This window comes from Lissotriton helveticus, chromosome 1_2 (genome assembly GCF_964261635.1).
Source record: "Lissotriton helveticus chromosome 1_2, aLisHel1.1, whole genome shotgun sequence".
Taxonomy (NCBI): domain Eukaryota; kingdom Metazoa; phylum Chordata; class Amphibia; order Caudata; family Salamandridae; genus Lissotriton; species Lissotriton helveticus.
The window spans coordinates 228,136,202-228,161,299 of record NC_136058.1 but is presented as its reverse complement, the minus strand read 5'-3'; the positions used below and the strand labels follow the sequence as shown (position 1 = coordinate 228,161,299).

At 49.4% G+C, this 25,098-nt stretch overlaps 1 protein-coding gene across 1 annotated transcript in view; it reads right to left on the bottom strand.

The window, feature by feature from the left end:
* The window catches only part of STIL (STIL centriolar assembly protein), a 396,689-nt gene that overhangs the window by 98,742 nt on the left and 272,849 nt on the right, over nt 1–25,098 (bottom strand). Inside the window, exon 14 of the mRNA XM_078671518.1 lies at nt 322–547. Within this exon, the coding sequence (XP_078527644.1) occupies nt 322–547 (226 nt within the window). The remainder of the gene's footprint in view (nt 1–321; nt 548–25,098) is intronic.

Sequence of the window (25,098 nt, the reverse complement as noted above, 5' to 3'; positions counted from 1 at the left end):
GCCAATAGGTTTCACAGCTGAGACCCATTAGCTCTGCAAATACTTGTTTAGAGAATCTTCTTCCAGTCCTTTTTGTCAGCGGAGGCAATTCCCATCCGAGTATCTGGGCATTTAAACAATAGATAAATTACGAGTAAGAAAAGAAAAAAACCTGCACACAACCCTCAGCAAATGCTGCACCACCTCAGATGATAATGATAGACACGTTAAAGTTTCAATCATTAAGTAGCCACCGTTTTCTGGACAAAGGAGGGGGATAGTATGACACACTAGCATCTGTAACTTTTAAAAAAGGGACATTTTCCAAAGACAGTATCCTACCTGAGCGAATCAGAAGAGCGACCGGGTTCATCCTCTACATCCTGGGTGCTTTCTGCGAAGCTACAAATGTCAACAGCTTTAAATGAGGAGGATATGGTGGCATGACTAATATTTTCCCCAAGGTTGACTGAAACAGTGAGGTCATCTGCATTATCGACATTTTGCTTTTCGGGCGATGCAGAATCTTCCTGATCAATGCATGGAGAGTTCCAAAAGAGACTGGCACCTTTTAAAGAAGCACATTTTCTGTTACCAAAAATCAAAATAAACAAACCAGTAACTAACATCAAATGCTATTTCCATATCATGTTAACATTAATTGATTTGGCATATTATCCACTTCATGACTGTCAATGATTAATATCATTGACAGATGCTGACTTTTGGGAGCTCTAATTCACCTAGTCACTGCAGATCATAGTCACTGCAGATCAAAAAGAAGAAACTGCAATGGTGGGAGCATATACATTTCATCTGCAGGCACTGCAAATGTGTCCCAGCCATTTATAAAGCCTAGATTTGGCTTCAGAGTGGGTGCTTATGAAGACAAATAAGGAATTTATAATTAAGATGGCACAAAGAGATTTACTCACTCCCTTCAGAGCATTAAATCCTCAAAGGTATTTTGGACAAACAATTCTATTACATCATAATCACTAAAATATGATCTTCAAAGAAAACACTTCATTTATGTACAATATTGATGACATCAGGTGCACGCATATGTTTTTACGAAGATGTATCTTCTTTTCTAGAAAAGTTTCAGTTAAACTGCACTTAAAGTGCAATAGTTCTTTCCACTGAAGGAAACATAGCGTTTATTTCCAAACATTTTTGTTTCAAAATGTACATTAAGCTACTTATCATCCAGAAGAAAGGCCAATAATTTAATAGAAAACATCCAAAGGCATACTGCTGGCATTCACTACAAAACCTGAAATCGATATGGACCTATGGCAGCATTAACAAATACACAACCCATTTTTTTTGTACATTTCGAATAGCAAAAAATCTTTTCGGCATTCTGATAGAATGTTTGTTAGGATTAGCAAAAACTTGTCTAACATGGTCATGCATTTGGGGTTTATGGAGATTATTTGTTGTTGTAGTTTGAAGGGATTAGCTCAGCCTAAACTTCACAACATAACTGGCTGGGTGGGAGGGGGTAATGTCCAATTTCAAAGAGGTACAAGTTACTTAGTGACTTTCTGATAGTCCTAAATCGCCTTCTACAGACTCCTTGAATGCCCAGGCCCAACAACTGTAGTATGGATCGCATTTCCCCCAAAACAAAACCCGTTGTAAATAATAGCTTGTTGCGCATCAGTAACCCCTCCTCATCCACAGTCATGCTCCTTCCCCAGCACAACAAATTGGTTTCCACTCTTGTGAATTTCTACTAAGAGAAAGGCAGGTGTGATAATAGATGCGAGTAGAATAGGCAGGTAGGTAGGTCAGTTGAAGGAAGGGGCTGGTGGAGTAAGGAGGTATGAGAACAAGCAAAAGAGTCAATCTGGTAAGTAACTTGAACCTGCCTACCTTCCTCCAAATTCTGCAATGTTACACAAAGATTGAAGTGTAGGGTATTTTCATGAGTGAGACTCAAATACGGCTACCAGATAGGAGATGCACAGTTATGTTCCATGTTCTTTTCCTTTATTTGTGTTAGCAGTGCTTTTTATGGTTTCTGTAAAAATATTGTCCTAAATTGCATGTTAAAATAGGATACAGATTTTGAACCTATAGTTTGAATCAGCAAACCTTATTATAGAACAAAAAAACATGAATGAAATATGTAACTGCACTTGTGTAGCATACTTTGATTCCCAACCTACAAATTAATCAATTCTGGCCAGCGGCAATCTGTGTCTGTTCCCAGCTATCTTTTTTAATACACCTTCCCTCCTCCCAAAATATACATTGTAAGAAATTGGTTACTGGTTGAGGGTGGAGCCAACCTCACTCAGGAAAGAACCATAATTCTTGTCGGAGTGACCACAAAACTTCACTAAATTAACGGTGTGCTTAACCATCTTGAAGCTTGGCACAAAAGCCGTCGGGATTAACTTAGAAGCAATGTAAGAAAGAACATATGCAGCACACAAACAATAATAAAAAGTGAAAAGACAACACAATACAAAATCCAAATCAATTGGGAAAACTAGATTACCTTTTAACAAATACAATGATAAAAGAACAATATTAATCCAATCAGTTGCGCCATAAATTTTGACTTTTAAAGTTTTAAGTTAGAGTCGAACAAGCTACTTATCTTCGGTAAAGCATTATCTGGTAGAGACTATCTAGATGCAGATTCCTCACCTTTGAATTTCCCAGGCGTCAGGCTGGATCCTGAAACGTTTGCTGAGCAGTACCTCTTGCATGAGTAACCGGTTGGCGCCACGTGATGGCGTCGGTTACGATGTCGCAGTCACCTATATATACACCGAGGCGCGCGGATGTCAGTTACTTTGGTGTAGTAAAAAAATAAAAATACTGACGTGAACATGTGCAAAACTAGGGTCCTGAAAGGGGAGCAACCTTAGTCCTAACCAAATCGGTCCGCAAAGCACGGGAGGCATGAGTGGGCCTGTAAGGAATCTGCAGCTAGATAGAGTGTCTACCATATAATGCATTGTCGAACTAAGTATCTTGCTCATCTTATAGAGACTTCTAGCTGCATATTCCTTACCTTTGAATTAGTTACCCAAGCCATACCATACCAGTGGTGGGTTGTGCGACCAATACCTTACAGTAGGAAGTCGTGCAGGACCGAACAGGCAAAATGCCCGTCCCTGCGGACCAGACTGTCCAGGCAGTAGTGCTTGGCAAACGTGTGCAAAGATGCCAACGTTGCTACCTGACAGATGTCCTGGACTGAGACACCCCGAGCCAAGGCCCTAGTCGCAGTCTTTCCCCTGGTGGAATGGGCACTTAAACCAATAGGGGGATGCTTTTTAGACAGGGCACAGCAGATCATAATGCAGAGAACGAAATACGAGATTCGGTCCTTTCCTGCACTGCTCTTCCCTTCTTAGCTCCCATGTACCCCACGAAGAGTTGGTTGTTCATCCAGAACTTTTTTGTGCGGTCAAGGTAGAACAACAACGCTCATTAAGTCCAGGAAGTGGACACACTCCTCTTCCTTAGAGGGATGCGGGAGAGCAAAGAAGGAGGGCAGCGTGATAGACTGACACAGTTGTAATGGGGTCACCGCCTTTGGCAAGATCGAGGCACGGGTGCAGAGCACCACTTAGTCTGGAAAGGACATCATGTAGGGAGGCGTTCAAGACAGCGCCTGCAACTCACTCACCCTCCGAGCAGATGTAATCGCCACTAAAAAGGCTGTCTTGATGGTAAGCAGCCAGAAGGGACAGCTCTGTAAATGCTACAAGGGTGCACACATATGATAAGTGAGGAACAAATGGCGTGGACGCAAACAAGTGAGCCAGCCCCATCAAAAACCTATTTACAATTGGAGACCTAAAGAGAGGGTTGGTCTGGCAGCCGCTAAAGAGCAGACAGAGCAGAAAGATAACCCTTGAAAGTTTCGAAAATAGAGTCCTGCTGGGCAAGGGTTAGAATAAATAGAAGAGCAGTGAAAAGAGAAATGTAGAAAGAGGGCCAATAGACTTTTCTGTATAGTATAATACAAGTTTCTGCCAACAGCTGGCATATACCGTCTTACTGGATGGACGCCTGGCCTCCAAAATAAAGTTGCATACTTCGGAAGGAAGGTCAGAAGCCATCCACTGCAGCTGCTCAATCTCGACGCGTGGAGGTGAAGAGTTGACAGGTTCTGGTGGAGAACCCTCCCCTGCTGCTGCAACAGAATATCCTCCCGAAGGGGTAGCCTGATCGGAGGATCAATGCTCATTTTCAGATGATCCTTGCCTAGTCCGGAGCCACAAGAATGACTAGGGCCCGGTCACTTCTAATCTTCTTCAGAACCCTAGGCAAGATTGGTATGGGCGGAAAGGCCTGCAGCAGGCCTGAGCTCCACTTGCGACAAAAAGCGTGGCCGAGCAATAGCCGCCTTGGAAAGCCAAACATGCAGTAATGCGGACACTGCGTGTTTTCTTCAGAGGCGAACAGATCTAACCAAGGTTTTCCCCACTGCTGAAAGAGACCTTGCGCCACCTTCATTTGGAGACGCCATTCGTCGCAGTCTTTCCTACTAAGCATCGACGGCTTAGTTCATCAGCCCTGGCGTTCAGAGAACCTGTCAGGTGTTGAACCACCAGGGTTATGACCTGCTGTTCCGGCTATGCCTAGAGACGCAGGGCCTCTCGACAAAGGGTCCCCGATCCCACCCCGCCCTGCTTGTTGTAGTACCACATGGCAGTGGTGTTGTCCGTGAACACCTGCTCTAACTTTCCCTTGACAGAGGGAAGAAATGCTTTCATTGCCAATCAAATCACGCCAAGCTCCAACAAATTGATGTGGAGCCCAGACTCCACCGGAGACCAATGTCCCTAGATGGTCGCCTCATCCCATAAGTGACGCATCTGTTATGACCAAGATCTGGTTGGGGAAGGGAGAGGGCTCTACCATGGACTCAATCGTGGTTCGTCAACCACCAGTGCAGATCTCTCGCAGTTCTTTCCTAGGTCTTAACCACATCGGTGAGATTTCCCAAAAGCTGTGCCCAATGGAACTTCAGGTCCCACTGCAGAGCCCGAATACGCCACCAAGCATGCTTTACCCACAGGAAGCTGGAGGCCCAACAGAGTCAGTGTCACTAAAATCCAGGATAGAGGCTGAAATATCGGAATCACAACTTGAATATCCCGGACTCGCTTCTCAGTAAGATAGTCACGAAACTGCACTGTGTCCAGAACAGCCGAGATGAAAGGGAGCGTCTGTGTGACTTCAGCAAGTTTATAGAGAACCCCAGCGAATGAAGGAGGTCTGCTGTAGTCTGAAGGTGGAAAGACGACAGCCTGGGGCGAGCTCTCATTCAACAGCCAGTCGTAGGGGAAAACTGACACCCCTAACCTGCGCGGATGAGCTGCGACCACCGCCATCACCTTGGTGAACACCCGAGGGGTACTGGTAAGGCTGAAGGGTAGCACGGTAAACAAAGTGCTCATAGCCTACTTTGAACCATAAGTAACGCCTGTAGCCCGGCAGGATGGGCATGTGAAAATACGCATTCTGCAGTTCCAACATGCCATTCAGTCTTCTTGGTCTGAGGCAGACAAGAAGTAAGCTAAAGTAAGCATCTTAAACTTCTCCTTTTTGAGGAAGAGATTGACGGTCCAAAGATCTAAAATGGGCTGCAATCCTTTGTTTTTCTTCGGAATCAAAAAGTAGCTGTAATAACAGCCACTGCCCACTTCTGAACCTAGGACCTTCTATATAGCTCCCATAGGCCCAGATGTAGGTAAAAAATATTTACCGATTCTTAATTACCGAATTTTACCGATTCGGTAATTAAGAATCGGTAAATATGAAGGGTGGACATGTAGGTCCATCCAGATGTGTATTTTACCGAATCGGTAAAAATCGGTATTTACCGATTCGGTAAATACCGACCGGTAATGCTCCATTCATTCCTATGGGCTTTGAAGCCCATAGGAATGAATGGGGCATTACCGGTCGGTATTTACCGAATCGGTAAATACCGATTTTGACAAGGGTGCAGGGGGTGTCACTTTGACACCCTCTAGCACCCCCAAAAAAGGGTCGGGCCATATGGCAGGCAGACCTGCCCTAAGGGCAGGTCTGCCTGTCATATGGCACAGGTGTGCATGCACACATGTGCATGCACACCTGAATCGGTATTTCACCATCAAATTGAATTTGATGGTAAAATACCGATTTCTTAGGCCTTGTGGGACTCATAAGAGTCCCACCTACATATCAATTTTACCGAATCTGTTAAAATACCGGTCGGTAAATTTACCGACCGGTATATTTACAGATTCTGTAAAATTACCGATCGGTAAATTTACCGATTCTGCCCCCTACATCTCAAAATCCTTTTACCGGTCGGTAACGGCCGAATTCGGCCGTTACCGACCGGTAAAACCCTACCTACATCTGGCCCATAGTCAGGAGAGCTGTAACTTCCTCTTGGATCAAATTTAATTGATCCTCTGCCAGCCTTTGTTGAGTTGGCAGAATGTGAAGTGGAAAAGAAGGGAAAGGCATCGACTAGCCCTCCTGAATGATCTGCAAGACCCACTTGTCCGATGTTATGGAGTTCCAGCGGGGGAGATGATGATGGATTCTCCCACCAACTGGAGTGTTGTTGTCTTGCAGAGTCCGACAAGGAGTGCTTAGAGGCTGCGGATGGCAGGGTGGGCGAAGATTTTAGGCTTACATTCCTTGATCGCAATAAACCACGTCCACGTCCTCTCACAACTTGGGAAGTCTGTGCAGGACGGTGGTTGGGATAGGGCTGACACGGATGGAAACCCCTTTAGTTGCCACGAAAGGTGCGAAAGCTAGACTGGCCACAAGGTGTAGTAGAGAGGCCAGGATCTGGGGTAGCTCTAGAGTTCTTGAACTTCACTAGGTCCGAGTCTGCCTTCTCCCAAAAAGACAGGATCCATCAAAGGGCATGTCTGTCAAATTTGCCTAAACATCGCCCAAGAAGCAAGGCATGGCGCCTCAATGCCACTGTCGAGAAAACTAATCCGTCATGTCAAGGCCACCCCTTATGGTGAATCTCTCCCGTCCTTAACCGCCTGAGAGAGCACAGCCCGGGCTCCTCCGGGACTTGTGGCAGCACTTGCGCAACCGTCTCCCAAAGGGAGTGGGAGAAACGGCCCAATAAACATGCAGTATTCACTGACCGCAATGCCCAAAAAACTCATCTTTTCAAGTGAACCCAGCCTCTTGGATTCCCCATCCGGAGGGGCGGAAGGGAACGCGCGCCTTGGGATGTAGAATCTTGCACCACTAAGCTTTCAGGGGTAGGGTGCTGGCTGAGGAATTTTGGGTCGCCCGGAGTCGGCCGATGGCAGTGTGCAATTGTCCTATTCACAGGACTCCCTGTGCTAGGCTTGGACCATGTGCTTAAAAGGACATCAGTTAGAGCTTCATTGAATGGCAAAAGGGGTTCAGTAGTGGAAGACCCAGGTTGAAGCATTTCAGTCAGGAGATTAGACCTGACCTACACGGAGGGCAACTCTAGTGCAAGGAACTCAGCTGCCCTCTTAACCACCAAGGCATAAGATGCTCCCTCCTCAGTAGCCACATTTGGGGGGAGAGAGCATGCCAATATCTGGGGAAGTGTTCAGTCCACTGGCCTCCCTAAGTTCCCCATACCAATCCATCTGCTCTGCAGAGACATCCTGGTGTTCCAAAGGGTTAAGATTGGGAGGGAAGGCCCTCTCTTACCTCGGCCCATACCTCTGGAATGAACTCCCTGACGCTCGGCCACACCCCCCACCCACACTATATAAACCGCGCCTTTCCCCCAGCGCATCTTAGTATTGGATCGTGCTCCTGAGGCGGAAGCCGAGAGCTAGTATTTTAATCTGTTTTAGAAATTACCTGTGTAATAATCTGTGTGTTTTAAAACCTTTACCTGACCATCCTTTGGGACACTTGAACCGCGCAGCCGACTAAGGCGCTGCCGCGGTGTTTGCCGCCATTTCCAGGGAAGCCCTCGCTCCTGGACACGCCCACTGACGCTCGGCCACGCCCCCCACCCACACTTCCTTAAACGATGTGTTTCCCCCGGCCGCGCAGCGGGCGCGCCGCATGCGCGCCAAAGGCAAGCCGGTCTGCGCCCGTCCGCGGACGGCCGGGGACAGGGGCCACATCCCCTGATCCCCCTCAAACATCGAGGAACTATTATAGCTCAGGGTCCCTTCACAAGCTAAGACCCCCTTTAAAAACCAGCTGTGGTCACCCCTACCATCCCCTAGACCTTCCCTCTCTCTGCTCAAACTGTAACATCAGGCTTAACACCTCTCAGCAGAAAAATGACCTACAGAATTACAATATGCTTCTTCTAAACTGCATATCCCTCCCAAAGCATAGCACGGAAATCTCTTTAATGATAAATGAACTAACACCAGACGCAGTATTTTTAACCGAAACCTGGCTTACCACCGACTCCGAGCCGGACCTGATACAAGCACTCCCCCCTGGTTATCAAATTTTATGCAGGGATCGCACACAGGGGAAAGGCGGAGGTCTGGCAATCATTTACAAATCCCTATATCAGTGCCACTGCATCTCGGACCCCACTCCAGACTGCGAAAGCATGTCCTTCTCCCTCAAGCTCACCCCTAATGACAGCTTCACAGGAATACTTGTCTATCGCCCCCCCCAGGCCCACTGAATCAATTTCTCACCACTTTACCCTCCCTAGTAGCTGAACTAGCTAGGTCTCCCTCCAACTTTACCTTGCTGGGCGACCTTAACATCCATTTCGACAATAGCTCAAACAACACAGCAAATGATCTAACTGCGAGCCTGGCTGCAGTACAACTGGAACAACTAGTCCGAGCCTCCACGCATAACAAAGGGCATCTGCTGGACCCTGTATTCAGCAACTGCAACAGCCTTAGGGTAGGCCCCATCACCCCTTTTCCATGGTCCGATCACTTTCTAATCCCTCTTACTTGATCTACATACAAATCTGTATCCTGCACTCCCTGCCCACGAAAAATGAGAAATTGGTCTAGGCTCCCACTAGAACAGTGGACTAGGTCCCTAGCAAACTCAAGACCCTCATTCTCCCAGAATCCCTCGTCAGACAGCAGGGAATTCGACAATTGGATCCGGAAGTCCATTGACTCCATACTCCCCACTCGCAAAATCACCTTAAAAAGACCTCAGGAAACAGCCCCTTGGTACCCAGATGAACTAAGAGCGAAAAAACGAATCTGCAGGAAACTTGAGAGGAAGTGGCGTCTGGGGTATGCCACCGTAGACAAAACCACGTACAGGAAAGCCATTATAGCCTACAAAACTGAAATAAAAACTGCACAATCCTCCTATTTTAGTGGAAAAATTATGAAGGCTAGATCTAAACCGAGAGAGATTTATCAAATAGTAAAAACCCTCACCAAGCTGCCCCCTCCCGTAGCCCCAAATGATAACCCCGTTGCACGCTGTAATGACCTAGCGGAATTTTTCTATCAGAAAATAAACAAAATCTATATAACATTTGCAGCCCCAACCTTGGAAGCCTCCATGGTTGAACTTCAGCTCCCTACCAAGGCGGAGTACCACCCTCGAATAGCTCTGGACCACTTCCCCCTAGTAAACCTAGAGTCACTGGAAACCCTGACATTACAGGTAAAGTCAGGCTCCCCAAATGACCCTGCTCCACCCAGCAATATGACCGCCGCCAGTAAAGTTATTCTTCCTACTCTCATGGAGCTGCTTAACAACTCCCTGATAAAAGGCGGTGAGTGAGCAGTGGCAGGGCTCACAGCTGCTTTAGCGCAGACACTGGGTTTTAACTGCGGTCACGCAGTGTTTTTAATTACGGACTGTGCTGCATAGCATGTTTTAAACTGAATTTTGTCTAATCAGCGGCTGCACTTTTAGCGCTGTATCTTTACAGGAGTTAAGCCCTTAGAGCGCTGAGGCTTTTGTAATTCCCCCCGGACCCCTCGACTTACCGGACGCAGCGGGGTGACTGTCTTGTCGTCCCTCCTCCACGCCTCGGTCCGACAGGGTGGCTAGCACCGTTGAGCGGAGGGCGTGGAGGTGAGAGACAGTCACTTCCGCTTCCGCCTGCGAGTGACCGGTTAGCGGTCCAGTTGCTGTGAGGCAGACGGGCTGAGGGCTTCAAAAGGAAGATGTCATTACGGGAGCGCAGCGGACGAGCGCAGCGGGCGCGACGAAGGCGCGCCGAAGTGTCGCCAAAGTCGAGCCCGTCTGCGCCCGTCCGCGGCCGGTCGCGGGCTAGGGCACGAGTCCCTGACCGAAAGATCTACTGGGCTAGGGATCAACTTATTGGCTTCCGTCCTCACACGGCATCTCGGTGTATGCACGGCATGTCAGGTGACGATAGGGAATGCCCTCATTGTGGTTTCCGTTATACCACCTTGTTGCGGGATACTGGGGAGCAAGTACTTACCTGTGGTCTTCTTAACGTTAGGTCACTACGTAAACATAGACTTGATGTCTTTGAGCTGATCACGGACAAAAAGTTTGACCTATTGTTTCTCACGGAAACTTGGCTAGACCAGTTTTCCGACTCGGACATTATCGAGGCCACGCCGGAGAACTACTCATGGGTGAGGCAGGATAGGCCAGAGGGGGTGGGAGGGGGGATTGCTGTTATTTTCAGGAAGACACTGGGCTGTTGCCTAGAGCGTATGCTGATCGAGGAGAGTGAGGCGGGAGTTTTTACGATACAAATCAATGGGGGCACGTCGATTAAAGGCTGTCTGGTATATCGACCACCAGGGGCGTGTACTAAGTTCAGGGAGAGCCTTCTAGAAAATCTTATGGAGGCTACCCTACGCAGGGATAAATTCCTTCTATTGGGAGACCTGAACCTGCATTTGAACTGTCCAGAGGCTACAGGGGTTAAGGACTTCTGTCGGGATATGCTAGCTCTTCAATTGGAAGTGAAGCTCTCAGGCCCCACGCACCGACAGGGACACCTCCTGGACCCGGTGTATGCGAACTGGGGAGGTGTGGAGGTGTCGGGGATTGAGCCTATCCCTTGGACTGACCACTCTCTGGTAGCCTTCTCCATACATAGCCTAAAAACCACCAAATCCAGTCAGGCACCCCCCAATTATCTCAGGAGGAAGTGGGCTACTTTCTCGGTGGCGGATTTTAATCAAGCCTTGAGTAGGGAGGGCCAGCCTGGTGGCAAAGACATAGAAACAGCGGTCTCGAACCTGAATCAGCGCATCACTGAAGCGCTTGACCAGACAGCTCCACTCTGCCGCACTTCTGCAGGTGCCCGGAAAGAACGCTCAGCCCCATGGTTTAGTGGCGAACTACGGCGAACTAAGGCGGAATGTAGGCGAGCTGAAAAAGTCTGGAGGGTGTCCTATGACAATCAGGCTAGGGAATTGTTCTTGGGAAAAAGGCGCCTTCATCATCGGCTGATTAAAAAGTCGAAGGCAGCCTACTACGCAGGACAAATTTCGGGGGCGGAAAATTCGGCCAAAGAACTCTTCGGTATCTATAAGTCACTGACTACTGTAAATTCATCAACAGCTCCGGAGAACTGCTCCACAGAGTCGTGTGACCGGATTGCCGAATATTTCTCTACTAAAGTCGAGAAGATCTACTCGACTTTTCCGAATCCCCCGACAGGGGTCGATCCTGAGGTGGCAGGGGTGGACATAGAGATGGCAGGGCACCGTACACATTTCTGCACCCCTTCTTCTGAGGAACTAGTAGGGGTGTGTCGCTCTGTTAAATCTGGATCCCCGTGGGACCCAGTGTCACCCAAACGTTTGGCGGACAGCCTGGAAGTACTGGAGCCTTACATAAGGCATGTCTTGGACACCTCCTTTGGATCGGGAGAGTTGCCTGAGGGGTGGAAACAGGCGGTGGTGCTCCCGCTCCGGAAGAAACCCCACATAGGTTTCGAGGTATTAGAAAATCTGAGGCCCATCTCCCTCCTGCCTTTTCTGTCCAAAGTAGCGGAAAAGGTGGTTAATACCCAAATTATGAAGCATGTGGAAGAGACGAGCTTGCTCCACGCGACGCAGTTTGGCTTTAGGCCACGCCACTCTACTGAGTCCGCACTCCTCATGGCTACGGAACATCTGAGAGAGGGTGTGGATGCAGGCAAAACTATGGCCCTGATCCTGCTGGACCTCAGCGCGGCGTTCGACACTGTAGCACATAACATCTTGCTGCAGTGTCTGAACAGAGGTGGTATTTCGGGCACCGCGCTGAGATGGATCCGGGACTTCCTCAAGGGAAGAAGTTTCCGAGTAAGGCAAGTTGACTGCTATTCTAAGGGGGTTCTTTTGGGCCAAGGCGTGCCTCAGGGCTCGTCATTGAGCCCGACCCTCTTTAATATGTATGTCGCGCCTGTGGCCTCGATCGTGGAGAGCCATGGTCTCCAGTTGGTCTCGTACGCCGACGATACGCAGCTGGTGATCTCCCTATCGCACGCGCCCTGTCTTGCTGCCGATGGTTTCCGGTCGTGCATGAAAGAGCTTGCCGATTGGATGGATACCAACTGTTTGAAGCTTAATGGCGGCAAGACAGAGGTGCTGGTGGTGGGGAGAGCCCAGGCTGCCTGGTCGTCGGCATGGTGGCCACCCTGTCTAGGACCAACTCCAACCCCTTGCCTAGAAGCACGTAATCTGGGGGTTTGGTTTGACGCGGGCCTGACTTTTGGCCCACAGATCAACCGGGTGGTGGGAGTTTGTTTCGGGATTCTGAAGAAACTTAGAAAGGTCCTGGACCTACTCCCGATCGGTGCCCGTCAAACCCTGGTTCATGCTTTGGTGACAGCCAGGTCGGACTATGGAAACCTGCTGTACCTAGGGGCTCCAGAAAAAAGTATGGCTCGCCTGCAAGTGCTGCAGAATGCAGCAGCACACTTGATTCTCAGGCTGCCCAGAAGGGCGCCCTCGAAGGCGGCCCTCCAGAAGTTACACTGGCTCCCTGTGAGGAGAAGAGTGGAATACAAAGCCCTCTGCACCTGTCACCGAATCCTGAATGGTAGGGCTCCCGACCCACTGAACAAACTGATTGAAGTGTACCAACCTGCACGAGCACTCAGATCTGCAGGGGGTGGTCTTTTGAGGATCCCCAGAGTTAAGAGAGCCCGCATGGGAGGCAGGTCCTTTAGATGCCTAGCGGCAAATAAGTGGAACAAACTACCAGCGGACCTGCGCCTGGAACCGGAGGAAACGAGGTTCAGAGCGAAATTAAAAACATTCCTGTATACCAAATAACTGTCTGCCCAGTCTTTTGTGCTCCTTGCACGTTGCCTCTCTCACTGTCTTTAGCGCGTGGACACACCGGTGTGCGTAACGCAGCGCTTTTACAAATGTCCCTATTATTATTATTATTATTATTAAGGAAGTGTGCCTCCAACATGGAAGCAGGCTATGGTGAGGGCACTCCTGAAAAAACCCAACCTGGACCCCAAAAACCATAACTACCGCCCCATCTCCCTTCTGCCTTGGGTGAGCAAGATCCTGGAGAGACATATTAATCTCCATCTCACAAGGTTTCTCGAGTCTAACCATCTACTCGATGCCTCACAGACAGGGTTCCGCCCCAAACATGGGACGGAAACAGCTTTGCTGGCCATGACAGAAGAAACCAGGCAGATCATGGATCGAGGGGGATTAGTGGCAGTCATCCTCCTCGATCTGAGCGCCGCGATCGACACGGTATGCCATAAAACCTTGCTGTGTCGACTTCTCGATCTAGGAGTGTCGGGAGATGCTCTGGCCTGGCTAAGATCCTTCCTGAGCGAAAGGACTTTTCAAGTCTTTGACGGAGATGCTATCTCCGAAAGTAAACCGTTGGACTGTGGGGTATAGCATGGCTCTTCACTAAGCCCCACGCTGTTCAACGTGTACATGAGACCGCTGGCTGAGATCATCCGTCCATATGGCATTAAGATCATCACATATGCGGATGATACTCAGCTAGTGGTCTCCCTCGCACAGAAGAAAAGTGAGCCGGCACAGGTCAACCTAACGACCTGTATGGAAGAGGTCAGGAGATGGATGACGGCATCTTCTCTCAAACTTAACGGCGATAAAACCGAGCTCATGTTGCTTGGCCCTCCAGCTCTGTCCACCATCGACCACCTATGGCCCATCAGCTTGGGCACTCCCCCAATTTCGAAAGACAATATCAAAAGTTTAGGGGTCTGGCTGGACAAATCCCTAACCCTCAACACCCAAGCCACAAAAACATCTGCAACCTGTTTCAGGAGCATCAGGATGCTGAAACAAATCCTCCCACTCCTGCCCTTCCAAGCCAAGCAAATTGTCATACAAGGCCTAATCCAATCCCGACTTGATTTCAACAATGCCCTTTACTCAGGGGCACCGGAATACGTGCTGCAAAAACTTCAGTGGACCCAGAACTGCGCTGCACGCACGCTGCTGCAGATTCCACGCAGAGTATCAGCGGTATCCGGGCTGAGGACCCTACACTGGCTTCCTGTCAGGGAGATAATAAAATTTAAAGCCATGTGCATATCCCACCAAGCCTTCTGGAGAACCGGCCCCAAAATCAACCACTCTCTGCTCTCCCCCTACTGCCCTGCCAAACAACTTCGATCCACTCACGCATTGCCAGCGGAAGCCCCCTGGATCAAGAGGTCTAGAGCAGGAGGAAGGTCCTTCACGCTCAACGCCACCAAGCTGTGGAACTCCCCCTACACCTTAGATCGAACCCCAATCTGTTATCCTTTCGCAAGGAGCTTAAAACACTCCTTTTCAGCAACTAACGAACCCCCAGCTACTCTTCTCAATGCACTTTCCTTTCTAATAGCGCTTGAACGCCTAAGGGCAGCAGTCGCGCTCAACAAAACCCCTTTCATTCATTCATTCATTCTTAGACTTTGTCCAGAACACACAAAATTTAGGAAATTGCTAAAGACTTTTTTGTTTCACAATTATTAAGCATGCTAGTGTCCTCAACCCTCCTCAGAGCCCGCTTAAGCGCAGAGATACTCCTTCGGGAGTCAATTCAAGCGCTATATAAACATATAAATAAATAAATAAATAAAGGGTCCAAGACCCTTCCTATTCCTCTTCATAGCCTAAAACATCTTCAAAGTGTTCAGGCGACAACATAGAACCACTGGGTTCAATCGATGTCAGAATCACTCCGGCGCAGTCTTATCAGGGATAAGAATGGGGCTGGCACCGGGGGAGGTCGTGGAAACACGACGGGCGTTGTACTGGATTGATTCCCTGAAACTCTTCCGGCACAGAAGCCGGAGTCAAATCCTTTGTATCTAATGAGGCCTCCCTCTGACTCCGTGGGGCCCGAAGGCTCACCAGAGGGGTCGGCCCGCTTAAAAACACAGCATTTTGGCCTCGTGAAGTTCTCTTACTTGAGTGGGGGTCGCTCTGGCTCCGAGAAAGGGAGAGAGGTGCAAAATCGACACTGGCTTAGCAGAAACGTGCCTAGAGTGTCAGTGCTCCTCATCTCTTTCGTCAACTGACGACAGTCGAGGCAAAGATGAAGTCTGCTTGGACTTCTTCTGCCTCTTCCCCAAGTGTCTTGAATACATTGAGTGGGATGTAGAGGACTTGGGCCTCTGGGAGCAGTCCGGCAACCACCTCTTATTCGATCGAGACCTCCATGGAGTCTCTCTGGACGGTGTCGACTGCCAGGCGCAAAGAGCTTCATAGCCGGTCCCGCAAGGCCTTCAAAGCCATACTACGACAGTCCGAGCACTACTTTGAATCATGGTCGTGCTCAAGACACCAGAGACAGACGAGGTGGGGGTCGGTAACTGACATGTGGTGACAGGCACCGCACGGTTTGAATCCGGTCTTCCTCGAAGATATCCTCTCACACAAAGTTGAACTTTTTTTAAAGTCCAAAAAAGGCGTGTCAAAAAGCGACAGAAGGGTAGCTCTTCGCGGATTGGAGCTTAACTTAAAAAAACTGACGTCCACACACTTGGGTGGCACCTATAAAGGCGATGGGACATCTTAACTGACGCTGGCGACGTCTCGTGGAGCTGAATGAAGCCACTCAACGGCGCACGTAAAAGGGTATTGCTCAGCAAAAGTTTCTGGATCCAGTCTGATGCCTGGGAAATTCAAAGGTAAGGCATCTACAGCTAGAAGTCTATCAGATTAAAAGTACAAAGCGCCAACTGAAGGTTTCTGGTTGCGCTGGAAAGGGTCAAAGTCGAAGCAGAATGAAATAGAGCACAGGCGGGCAAAAGACCACGTTCAGCCCGCTGGGAGTTGTACTTTATGTCCTATGTGCGGGTCTATGCCGCATTGCTTTGTGTCACTCTGCATTAGTTCGATTAAGCTTTCAGCTGTGCGGCGAGGCTTTGCATCGCCCGACGTTAGATCAAATGATGCTTTCTGCTGTGCGGAGAGGCTTTGTAGGGCTTCACAATGGATTTGATGGAACCTTCAGTCCTCTCTGGTGCTAGCCAAGGGTCAAGGACTTGGAGGGTACCTCTTGGGGATCAGGACACATAGCAGAGGCTAGTACTGGGGCTCAAGAAGTTCAGTTGGGTAAGGTTATCTGGGCAAGGAGGCCACTGAAACTGGATGTGTCCCTGTAGCTCGAAAAGGATTTCAGCCAACAGACTCTTGCTGTCACTATGGGTAGCCTGGGATCTTCCATTTCTGACAGCAAGGCAGTCCTTCAAGCAGCAGGGCAGTACTTTAACAACTTCCACAGGTCCAGGAGTGTTCTGATAAGTTGATCTAGAGGTCAGGTATTTATATCTGGTTGATTCCCTACTCTACAACCACATCTGGTCTGGAAAGTTCTTCCTATTCCTCTGTCAAGCGGACAAAAGGCAGGGCAGGCCAATTGTGATGTTCCTTTGTGTTTGTGGAGTAGGCAAAGCACGCTGAAGTGTAAATGAGAATGGTTAAGTGGCCCTTCCCTCGTCACCCTGTCAAAATGACCAATCCTGTCCACCCCTAATCCCCTTTGTGTCAGTGTCTGGAAGTAATACAAAGACCCTCAAAAGCAGGGCCATACAACACATGACCCAGGACACAGGCAAAAGGCACGAATCAGTTGGGACAAGAAAATTCCAACTTTCTAAAAGTGGCCTTTTCAGAAATGTGGAGTGATGAGGTTACCGGTTTTGGGTCAATTGTCCTTTGTCGGATGAAAATCTGTCAGGAGAGTGGAGAAATTTGAACATTCATCATCAAGTAATCTTTCCTTAGGTCTGCAAAGGAGAAATTAATCTTGAGAACCAACCCAAAGTTTTGCCCAAGGTTCCTATTGACTTTCATTAAATTGAACCAGTCATTCTTTAATCTTTCTTCCCAAATCTATCTACGACAGCAGAGCATTACATTCATTAGACCTGTGTAAATGACAAAATGAAGGATAAACAAACATCGACTCAGCTGTTTGTGCCTTATGGACAGCCACAGCCAGGTCATACCCTGTCCAAGTAAGGGATACCTTGTTGGCTCTCAGCTTGTGTTTCCTTCTGTCATGCCAAGCACAAGCGTCCCCTCCGGCGGAGAGTGAGGGCACATTTCACCAGGAGCATGGCATCAAATGCGACACACTATGCAGGGGTGTCCTTGAAAGACATCTGCCGTACAGCCATGTGGAAGAGCAGGCACACATTCATGAAGCAATACGTGGACGTAGAAGCTGATGTAGCAGTGGAACAGGCAATCTAGAGAAACCTGTTTCGGTAAAGGCGAGCCTGCTTCCCGCTTTTTAATTGTCCTAAATTGTGTGCCACTTGCTATTCGGATACAAACATGCGAATATATAAAAGATCAAATTTTGGAGAATTAATGAGTTACGTACAGTTCTCCAATATTAATATCTTCAATATATTGACATGCGACCTCTCCATGTCGAATAGTTTTCTTACCTGTCGGTGTAGTTTTGCAGTTTGAAGATCTTTCTGGATTCACTATGCTGTGCATTATTCCTCGGTCTTGTGGTTGGGTCCGGATTCGTAGTCTTTTCTTTGGTTTTTTTTTTTTTTTTCGTAGCCCAGGTGGGTGTCGGCGTCACACCTCCTTGGGTGCATTTCCGGTGACGTCGGCATGCTTCCTGCGGAAGCTCCCACTCTTGGGCGCCATCTTCGGGTTCTTTTTTTCCGTGTTTCTTTCGTTTCCGAAGTAATGGCAATGTTCTATTTAGGTGATATTTTACCGCTTTGTACTTTTACAAGTCCTTTTTTTTTTTTTTTTTTTAATTTAACCACCTCTTCTCTCTCCAGTCTCATCTTTCTGGCGGGGGCGGGTGGGTTCGCTAGTGAATCCAGAAAGATCTTCAAGCTGCAAAACTACACCGACAGGTAAGAAAACTATTCGTTTTGCAGCGTGAATCTTTCTGGATTCACTATGCTGTGCATAGATTTTGTAGCGGTTTCTGTGGCGGCTGGGTGGAAGATGAGCCTTGGTTATTGAATATGTGCTGGAGCACCTTTTGTCCGACTTGTGCTTCCTTGTTCATCTGTATATCCACACAGTAGTGCTTCGTGAACGTGTGCACCGAAGCCCATGTTGCCGCCAGGCATATGTCTTGTATGGGTGTGTTAGCCAGGAAGGCAATTGTTGCACCCTTTTTCCTAGTGGAGTGGGCACGTGTCCCCTCTGCTAGCTCTTGTCCTGCACGTTTGTGGCAGAGTTGAATCGTTTGTGCGATCCATCGTGCAATAGTCTCTTTGGTTACTGCCTTGCCCATGAAACTGTTGGCGAATGACACAAAGAACTGTTTTGTTTTCCTGTGTCCCTTCGTCCTCTTAATGTAGTGCATGACTGCCCTTCTGGCGTCCAGGGTGTGCAGGGCTCGCTCTGCGCTAGTGGTTGGTTTTTGGAAAAAACTCGGTATCTGTATAGACTGGTTCATGTGGAATTTGGACACCACCTTCGGCATGAAGTGTGGGTCAGTCCTCATCACAACCCTATCATTGTGTATTTGTATGTAGGGTTCTTGTAGCGTCAGTGCCTGAAGCTCGCTTACTCTGCGTAAGGACGTTATTGCAACCAGGAAAGCTGTTTTCATAGTTAGCATCTTTAGGGAGGCCTTGTGAAGTGGTTCAAAGGGCTCTTTCATGAGTTCCGTTAGGACTATGTTCAAGTTCCATGCAGGTGGCGGCACCCGCTTGGGTGGTGCGATCCTTTTTGCTCCTTCCAGGAATCTCTTCACCACCTGTGATGTGAAGAAACTCCTGCACGTTTCTCCCCTCGTGTAGGCGACTATCGCTACCAAGTGAAATCTTAACGAGGATGAGCTAAGGTTCTTCTCCAGCAAGTGCGTCAGGTACTTTAGCACTGTGGAGTCCTTCTTCATCTTATTGTGAAGTCCTTCTTTTCTGCACCACATTGTGAATCTTTTCCATTTCGCAACATAGCACTTCCGAGTGCTGGGCCTTCGTGCCTCCCGAAGGACCCTCAGGGTGCTTTCTGGCAGTCTCAAATGTGCGAACTCTATGTCCTCAGGAGCCATGCTACTAGGCTCAGGCTCTCTGGCTCTGGATGTAGCACCTCTCCGTTCTGCATGGGGAGTAGGTCTTTCCTCTTGCCGAATCTGTGGGGTGCACACTGTGTCATCTCCATGATCTGCGAGTACCATGTCTGTCTGGCCCACTGTGGCGCGACCAGTATCAGGGTCATGTTGCTCGCTCTGCACTTGCTCAGCACTCTGTGCATCAGTGGTATCGGAGGAAAAGCGTAAGCAAATAACCTTGACCAGTCTATCCATAGGGCATTCCCCAGGGACCCCTCCTCGGGCTGTCTGGATGCGAAGTTTTGGCATTGTGGCAAACAGGTCCATTGTGGCAAACAGGTCCACTGATGGTGTTCCCCATCTGTCGAACAGCCACCTTGTCTCTTGAGCATTGAGCTCCCACTCGTGTGATGCTGATGTCTGTCTGCTGAGCCAGTCTGCCTGTATGTTGTCCTTCCCTGGTAGGTGTATGGCTAGCAGGTCTATCTTGAGAGGGATGGCCCATCTCCATATCTCCTGCGCCAGCGTTGAAAGCGTGGCTGACTGTGTGCCACCCTGCTTGTTGATGTAGAACATCGCGGTGGTGTTGTCTGTTTGTAGCAACACCTTGTGCTTGTACAGTCTTGTTTGGAAAGCTTTCAGTGCAAGGAAGATTGTCTTCAATTCTAGGTAATTGATGTGCTTTGTCGCATCTGCCGGCGTCCACAGACCCCTCACCTCGAGCTCCTCCATGTGAGCGCCCCATCCCTTCAGGGATGCGTCTGTGGTGATGGTCACTGTTGGCATTGGGGGCGTTAGAGGCTTTCCCCTTGTTATGTTCTCCATGGTCCACCATGTCATCTCCTTCTGCACTGCGTGCGTCACAACCACTAGATCCTCCCAACCTGCCTGTAGCTTGTGACCATTGCTCCTGTAGCCATTCTTGAATGGGTTTCATGTGGAGACGTACATTTGGTACCAGGTGGATGCATGATGCCATCATCCCCAAGATCTTGCTCGCAGTCCTCACTGTCCGAGCTTGTCCCTTCCGGTAGAGGCGAGTTTCCTTCACCAGCGCCCTCGCCCTCTTCTCGCTGGGGAACACCTTGCCCTGTAAGGTGTTGATCTGTGCCCCCAGGAAGATCTTCACTTGTTCCGGCTCCATTGATGATTTCTTCCAATGGATGGAGAACCCCAGGCTTATGAGCGTGCTCGTCACCGTGTGTGCGTGCTGCTTGCATTTCTGGTATGAGTTTGCTTTCACCAGCCAGTCGTCCAGGTAGGGGTATACGTGTATTCCCTGCCTTCGTAGGTGCGCTGCGACTGCTGCGAGGCACTTTGTGAAGACCCTTGGTGCCGATTTTAGCCCGAAGGCTAGTGTCGTGAACTGGTAGTGGCTTTCTCCGATGGTGAACCTGAGCATATGCTTGTGCTTTCTGTCCATTGGGATGTGCAGGTAGGCGTCCTTGAGGTCTATTGTGACCATGAAGTCCCCGATCTGCAGTTGCGGGAGCACCTCTTGCAGGGAGGTCATTTTGAATTTTTGCGTTCTTATGAATTTGTTCAGGAACCGTAGGTCCAGAATGGGTCTCATCGTCTCGTCTACTTTTGGTACCAGGAAGTACGTTGAGTATATTCCTTTGTTTCTTTCCTTGAAGGGTACCCGTTCTACGGCCTGCTTCTGCAGGAGTTCTTTTGCTTCTTCCTGAAGGCGCTCTAGCTGTTTGCTTGCTAGTGGCTTTCTTTTTGGTTTTCTGCTTGTTGGCCTCCCCTCCAACTCTATGCTGTATCCGAATTGGATGATGTTGAGGATCCATTTGTCTGATGTGATTTGTCTCCATTCTTGGAGGTAAAATCTTAGTCTTCCTCCCACTGGTGTTATGTGGTCGTAGATGTTAACTATTAACTCCCCCCTGATGAAAGCCTATCTACCCTCCCGCCCATTCAGGTCTACGACCTCCCACCTCGCCTCTGTACCACGCATTAGGAAGGCCAGATGTGGAGGCCGCTCGCTTTCTTACAACCTGGCTAGGATCTGGAACTCCCTTCCCCTCCCTATCAGATCAGAACCTAACCTTCTCACCTTCCGTAAACTATTAAAAACTTGGCTCTTCAGCAAAATTCCAATCTAACTTTTCACTCAGCTTCTCTTACTCCAGCCTCTCCAGCCCAACTCACTCTTTTCTATAGCGCTGGGACGCCCCTGGGTAGCCAACGCGCTTTACAAATCATCAATACAATACAATTCATCATCATCAATACGATGTCTAGCTTGTCTTGACCCCTCTGTACGTGCTGCCCCCTGGGATCTTTTCTGTGGGCGGGCACACAGAGTTTTTTGAAGTCACTTAGAGGCGCGCTGCTGTCCCCCTCTTCTATTCTGTCCACGTCCATTTCCTCTCCCTCGAAAGGACTGGCCTCTTTGTTGGTACTGCCAGGACTGCTTCTGCTGACCCTGCTGAGCCTGCGAGTCTGCCTGGTGTGTTTGTTGGAAAGCCTGGTGTGATGTACCTGGCTGGTTTCCACCTCTCCCGCCAGACCTCCGTGACGGGGTGCCCCTTTTGTTGCCGCTGAACTGCAATGCTCCCATGGACCTTGCTGTTTCGTTATCCTTTTTTAGTTGACTCGGCTTCTCATCAACTGTTGTTCCGAAAAGCGTGTCGCCGTTGAACGGTGTGTTCAGGATGCTGTGTTGCATCTCGGGTTTGAAACCTGAAATCCTGAGCCAGGCGTGTCTTCTTTCAGTGACACCCATCATCATGAGCCTGCTGGAGGTGTCTGCTCCATCCAGGGCCGTCTTGAGGCAAGAATTTGCCGCGTTCTTCCCTTCTTCAACCAGTTTTTCGGCCTTCTGCCTGGCATCCTGGGGCAGGTCCTTCACCAACTGCCCCAGCTCCTCCATGATCTGGTACATGTGCCTGTTTATCAGGGCGTTGCAATTAGCCATGCGCCAGTGGTTCGCGGCATTCCGTTTGATCCTTCTGCCCACCAGATCCATCCTCTTGCTCTCCTTATCCGGTGGTGGTCCAGAAGTAGTGGGCACGTTAGCCCTCTTTCTTGCTGTGGCCGTGATAATGGAGTCAGCGGAGACCGTGCCCTGAATGTAGGGTGGGTCCTTTGAGGAATGTTTGTATTTCTTTTCTGTTCTGGGAGATACAGCCTTGCATGTTGCGGGTTCCCTGAATGCCTCCTTCCCCTGAGCCAAGACGCTGTCGAGCATTGGTAGGTACTGGCTCCTTGTTTGTGTGGGGAGCAATGTCTCTAGAAGGAAGTCTGCTTTCTGCTTCTCTTAGTCAAGCTTGAGTTTGAAAGCTGCTGCGGCAGACTTTATCACCGAGTTGTAGGCCCCGATGTCGTCCAGCGGCGAGGGCCTCGAGGGATATGTGTCGACCGCCTCCTCTGGGCTGTCGGTGTCGACATCTAGGTAATCCACCTCCTGTAAGTCCGAGGGGGCCGACTCGGCGTCCATCCTGCTGTCCTCTTCCTCCCCATAGTGTAACTATAGTAGGGACTGTCGTCCTCTTCCTGGTCGTCGACCAACACGACGTCCGGGTCTTGTTCCTCGGCGACCTAGTCTTCCTCCTCGACCACCTGCACCACTGGTGGCTTGGTCTTGTGTGGAATCGTGAAGGTTTTCATCTTTGCGTCGAATTCTTTCTTCCGCTGCAGGATGTTTTCCATTTCGGCCTCGAGGCGCCTTCTCTTTTTCTCCATCTCGGCTGCGTGTTCCGCGTCGGATGGTTCGGCCGCTCTTTTCGGCGGTTGGCTCGGCGCCGTGCTTTCGGTGCCGGAGGCTTCGACGCCGAACCGGGTTTCGGGTCTCTGGTCGGCGTCTGTGCTTTAGGGTCCTTCTCCCTCGGCGTCGATCGATCCTTTTCGGGGACGATTTTCGACGACTTTTGCTGTTCAACAGCTCTCGGCGCCGGGGACTCCTTCTCAGAGGGTCTGCTGGGCCTGTGAGTAGTCGCGGGCGCCAGGTGTTTTGGCGCCGGCGCTTTCGGGGCCTTGCCCTCGTTTTTTCGAGATTCAGAGTCTCTCGGGTTCTTGGGGGCCGGAGAGTCTCCTACCTTATCAGAAGTCTTGGTGTAATCGGTCTCTACGACCGTGTAGCTGTCGTCTTCGGCGGCATCGTTGTCCTCTTCCTCGGAGGACATCCCCAGCTCGTGGAGGGATGAGTCGGGGCCTTCCCCTGCAGGGTGGCGTGCGCTACCCTCTGTCTCTCTCACACACGAAGGGTCTTCGGGGTGAAGGCGGAGCAGGCGTTGCAGTCCTCGCTTCCGTGATTTACCGGTAGGCAAAGGTTGCAAACCGGGTGCTGGTCCTTCTGCGCGTACTTGTGGTGGCAGTTACGGCAGAACTTGAACGGCGTGTTGTCCATCATCGAGCGCTCAGGGCCTCCCTGGTCGCGTGTTCGTCGACGTTCGTCGAAGATCTCGATGAATTCTCCTTCTCCTTTGCTGGTTCTTGGTCGATGAAGTCTCCTGGAGTCTTCAGATGATTTTTCTTTCTCCAAAAATGTCTGGAGCCCAAACGGGAACGATCCAGACCCGACCGCGGAAAAAAAGAATCTGAAGATGGCGCCCAAGAGTGGGAGCTTCCACAGGAAGCATGCCGACGTCACCGGAAATGCACCCAAGGAGGTGTGACGCCGACGCCCACCTGGGCTACGAAAAAAAAAAAACAAAGAAAAGACTACGAATCCGGACCCAACCACAAGACCGCGGAATAATGCACAGCATAGTGAATCCAGAAAGATTCACGCTGCAAAACTCCCCATTCCTAGGAGCATCCAAACATTTTATCACAGTTGTGCTTTGAAATCTGAGCTATAGTGGCCTCTGGAGGCAAGGGAGAGTAGGTGAGCATAAATTTCCACCTCATTGGCTGGAGTTTGGGTGTTTTCATAATGAGGTCAATGTGCTACTAAATGTACAAGGTTGTTTCAGGCCTATGGCTTTTTTACAGAGTAAACTGCTATTTTAATGTTCCAGGGATTCCCAACCTGACAATGGGGAATGATTCATGCATGTGAATATATAAAAGATCCAAATTTGGAGAACTGAGAATTTCATAAGTCAAACGCAGGGCACTGGGCCGCTTCAATGAAAAGCACAAAAACATGACAGAGGTATACATGCAGATGGGTGCCTATAAACTCTGTTGGCGTCACACCAGATGTGGAGTTGTGACTGAGGCTGCATTTCACCAAGAACGGTGATGGATCAAACCCAGATCTTTTGACTGGGTGTGAGTGTTTGATTGGTTCTGATGCTCCGTCCATCACCACCCCCTTTTGTACCGCTTTGACCGCCATAAGTGTGGCAGGGTATGCTCAGACGTGAGTCCCTTCCTCACTTTGCCACTGGATTCAAGCAAGCCGGGCTGAAGACGGCTGGAATGCCAGAAACCGGTCCTCGGAAGCTTGTTTCCGGTCCAGGGAAGGCATGCTTGGCAGTTCAGGCTGGACTGTTCCCATGAGGCACAGGGTCAGACTGATTTGCATTTAGCCATGCCCCCTTTTGTACCGCATTTCACCTTGTGGCAGAGCTGTAAAGTCATAGCTGGGAAATAATTTTTCCAAACCACTCCGAGGCCCAGGAGGAGTATTCACAGGGTGGCAATATGCTGGAAGATATATCTTGCAGAAATAGTTTACCTGACAGATCTATGTAAAAAGGGAATCCTAAGGAGATTTAAAATAGGTTGCCGTCCAAAGCAATGGAGCTAAGTAGC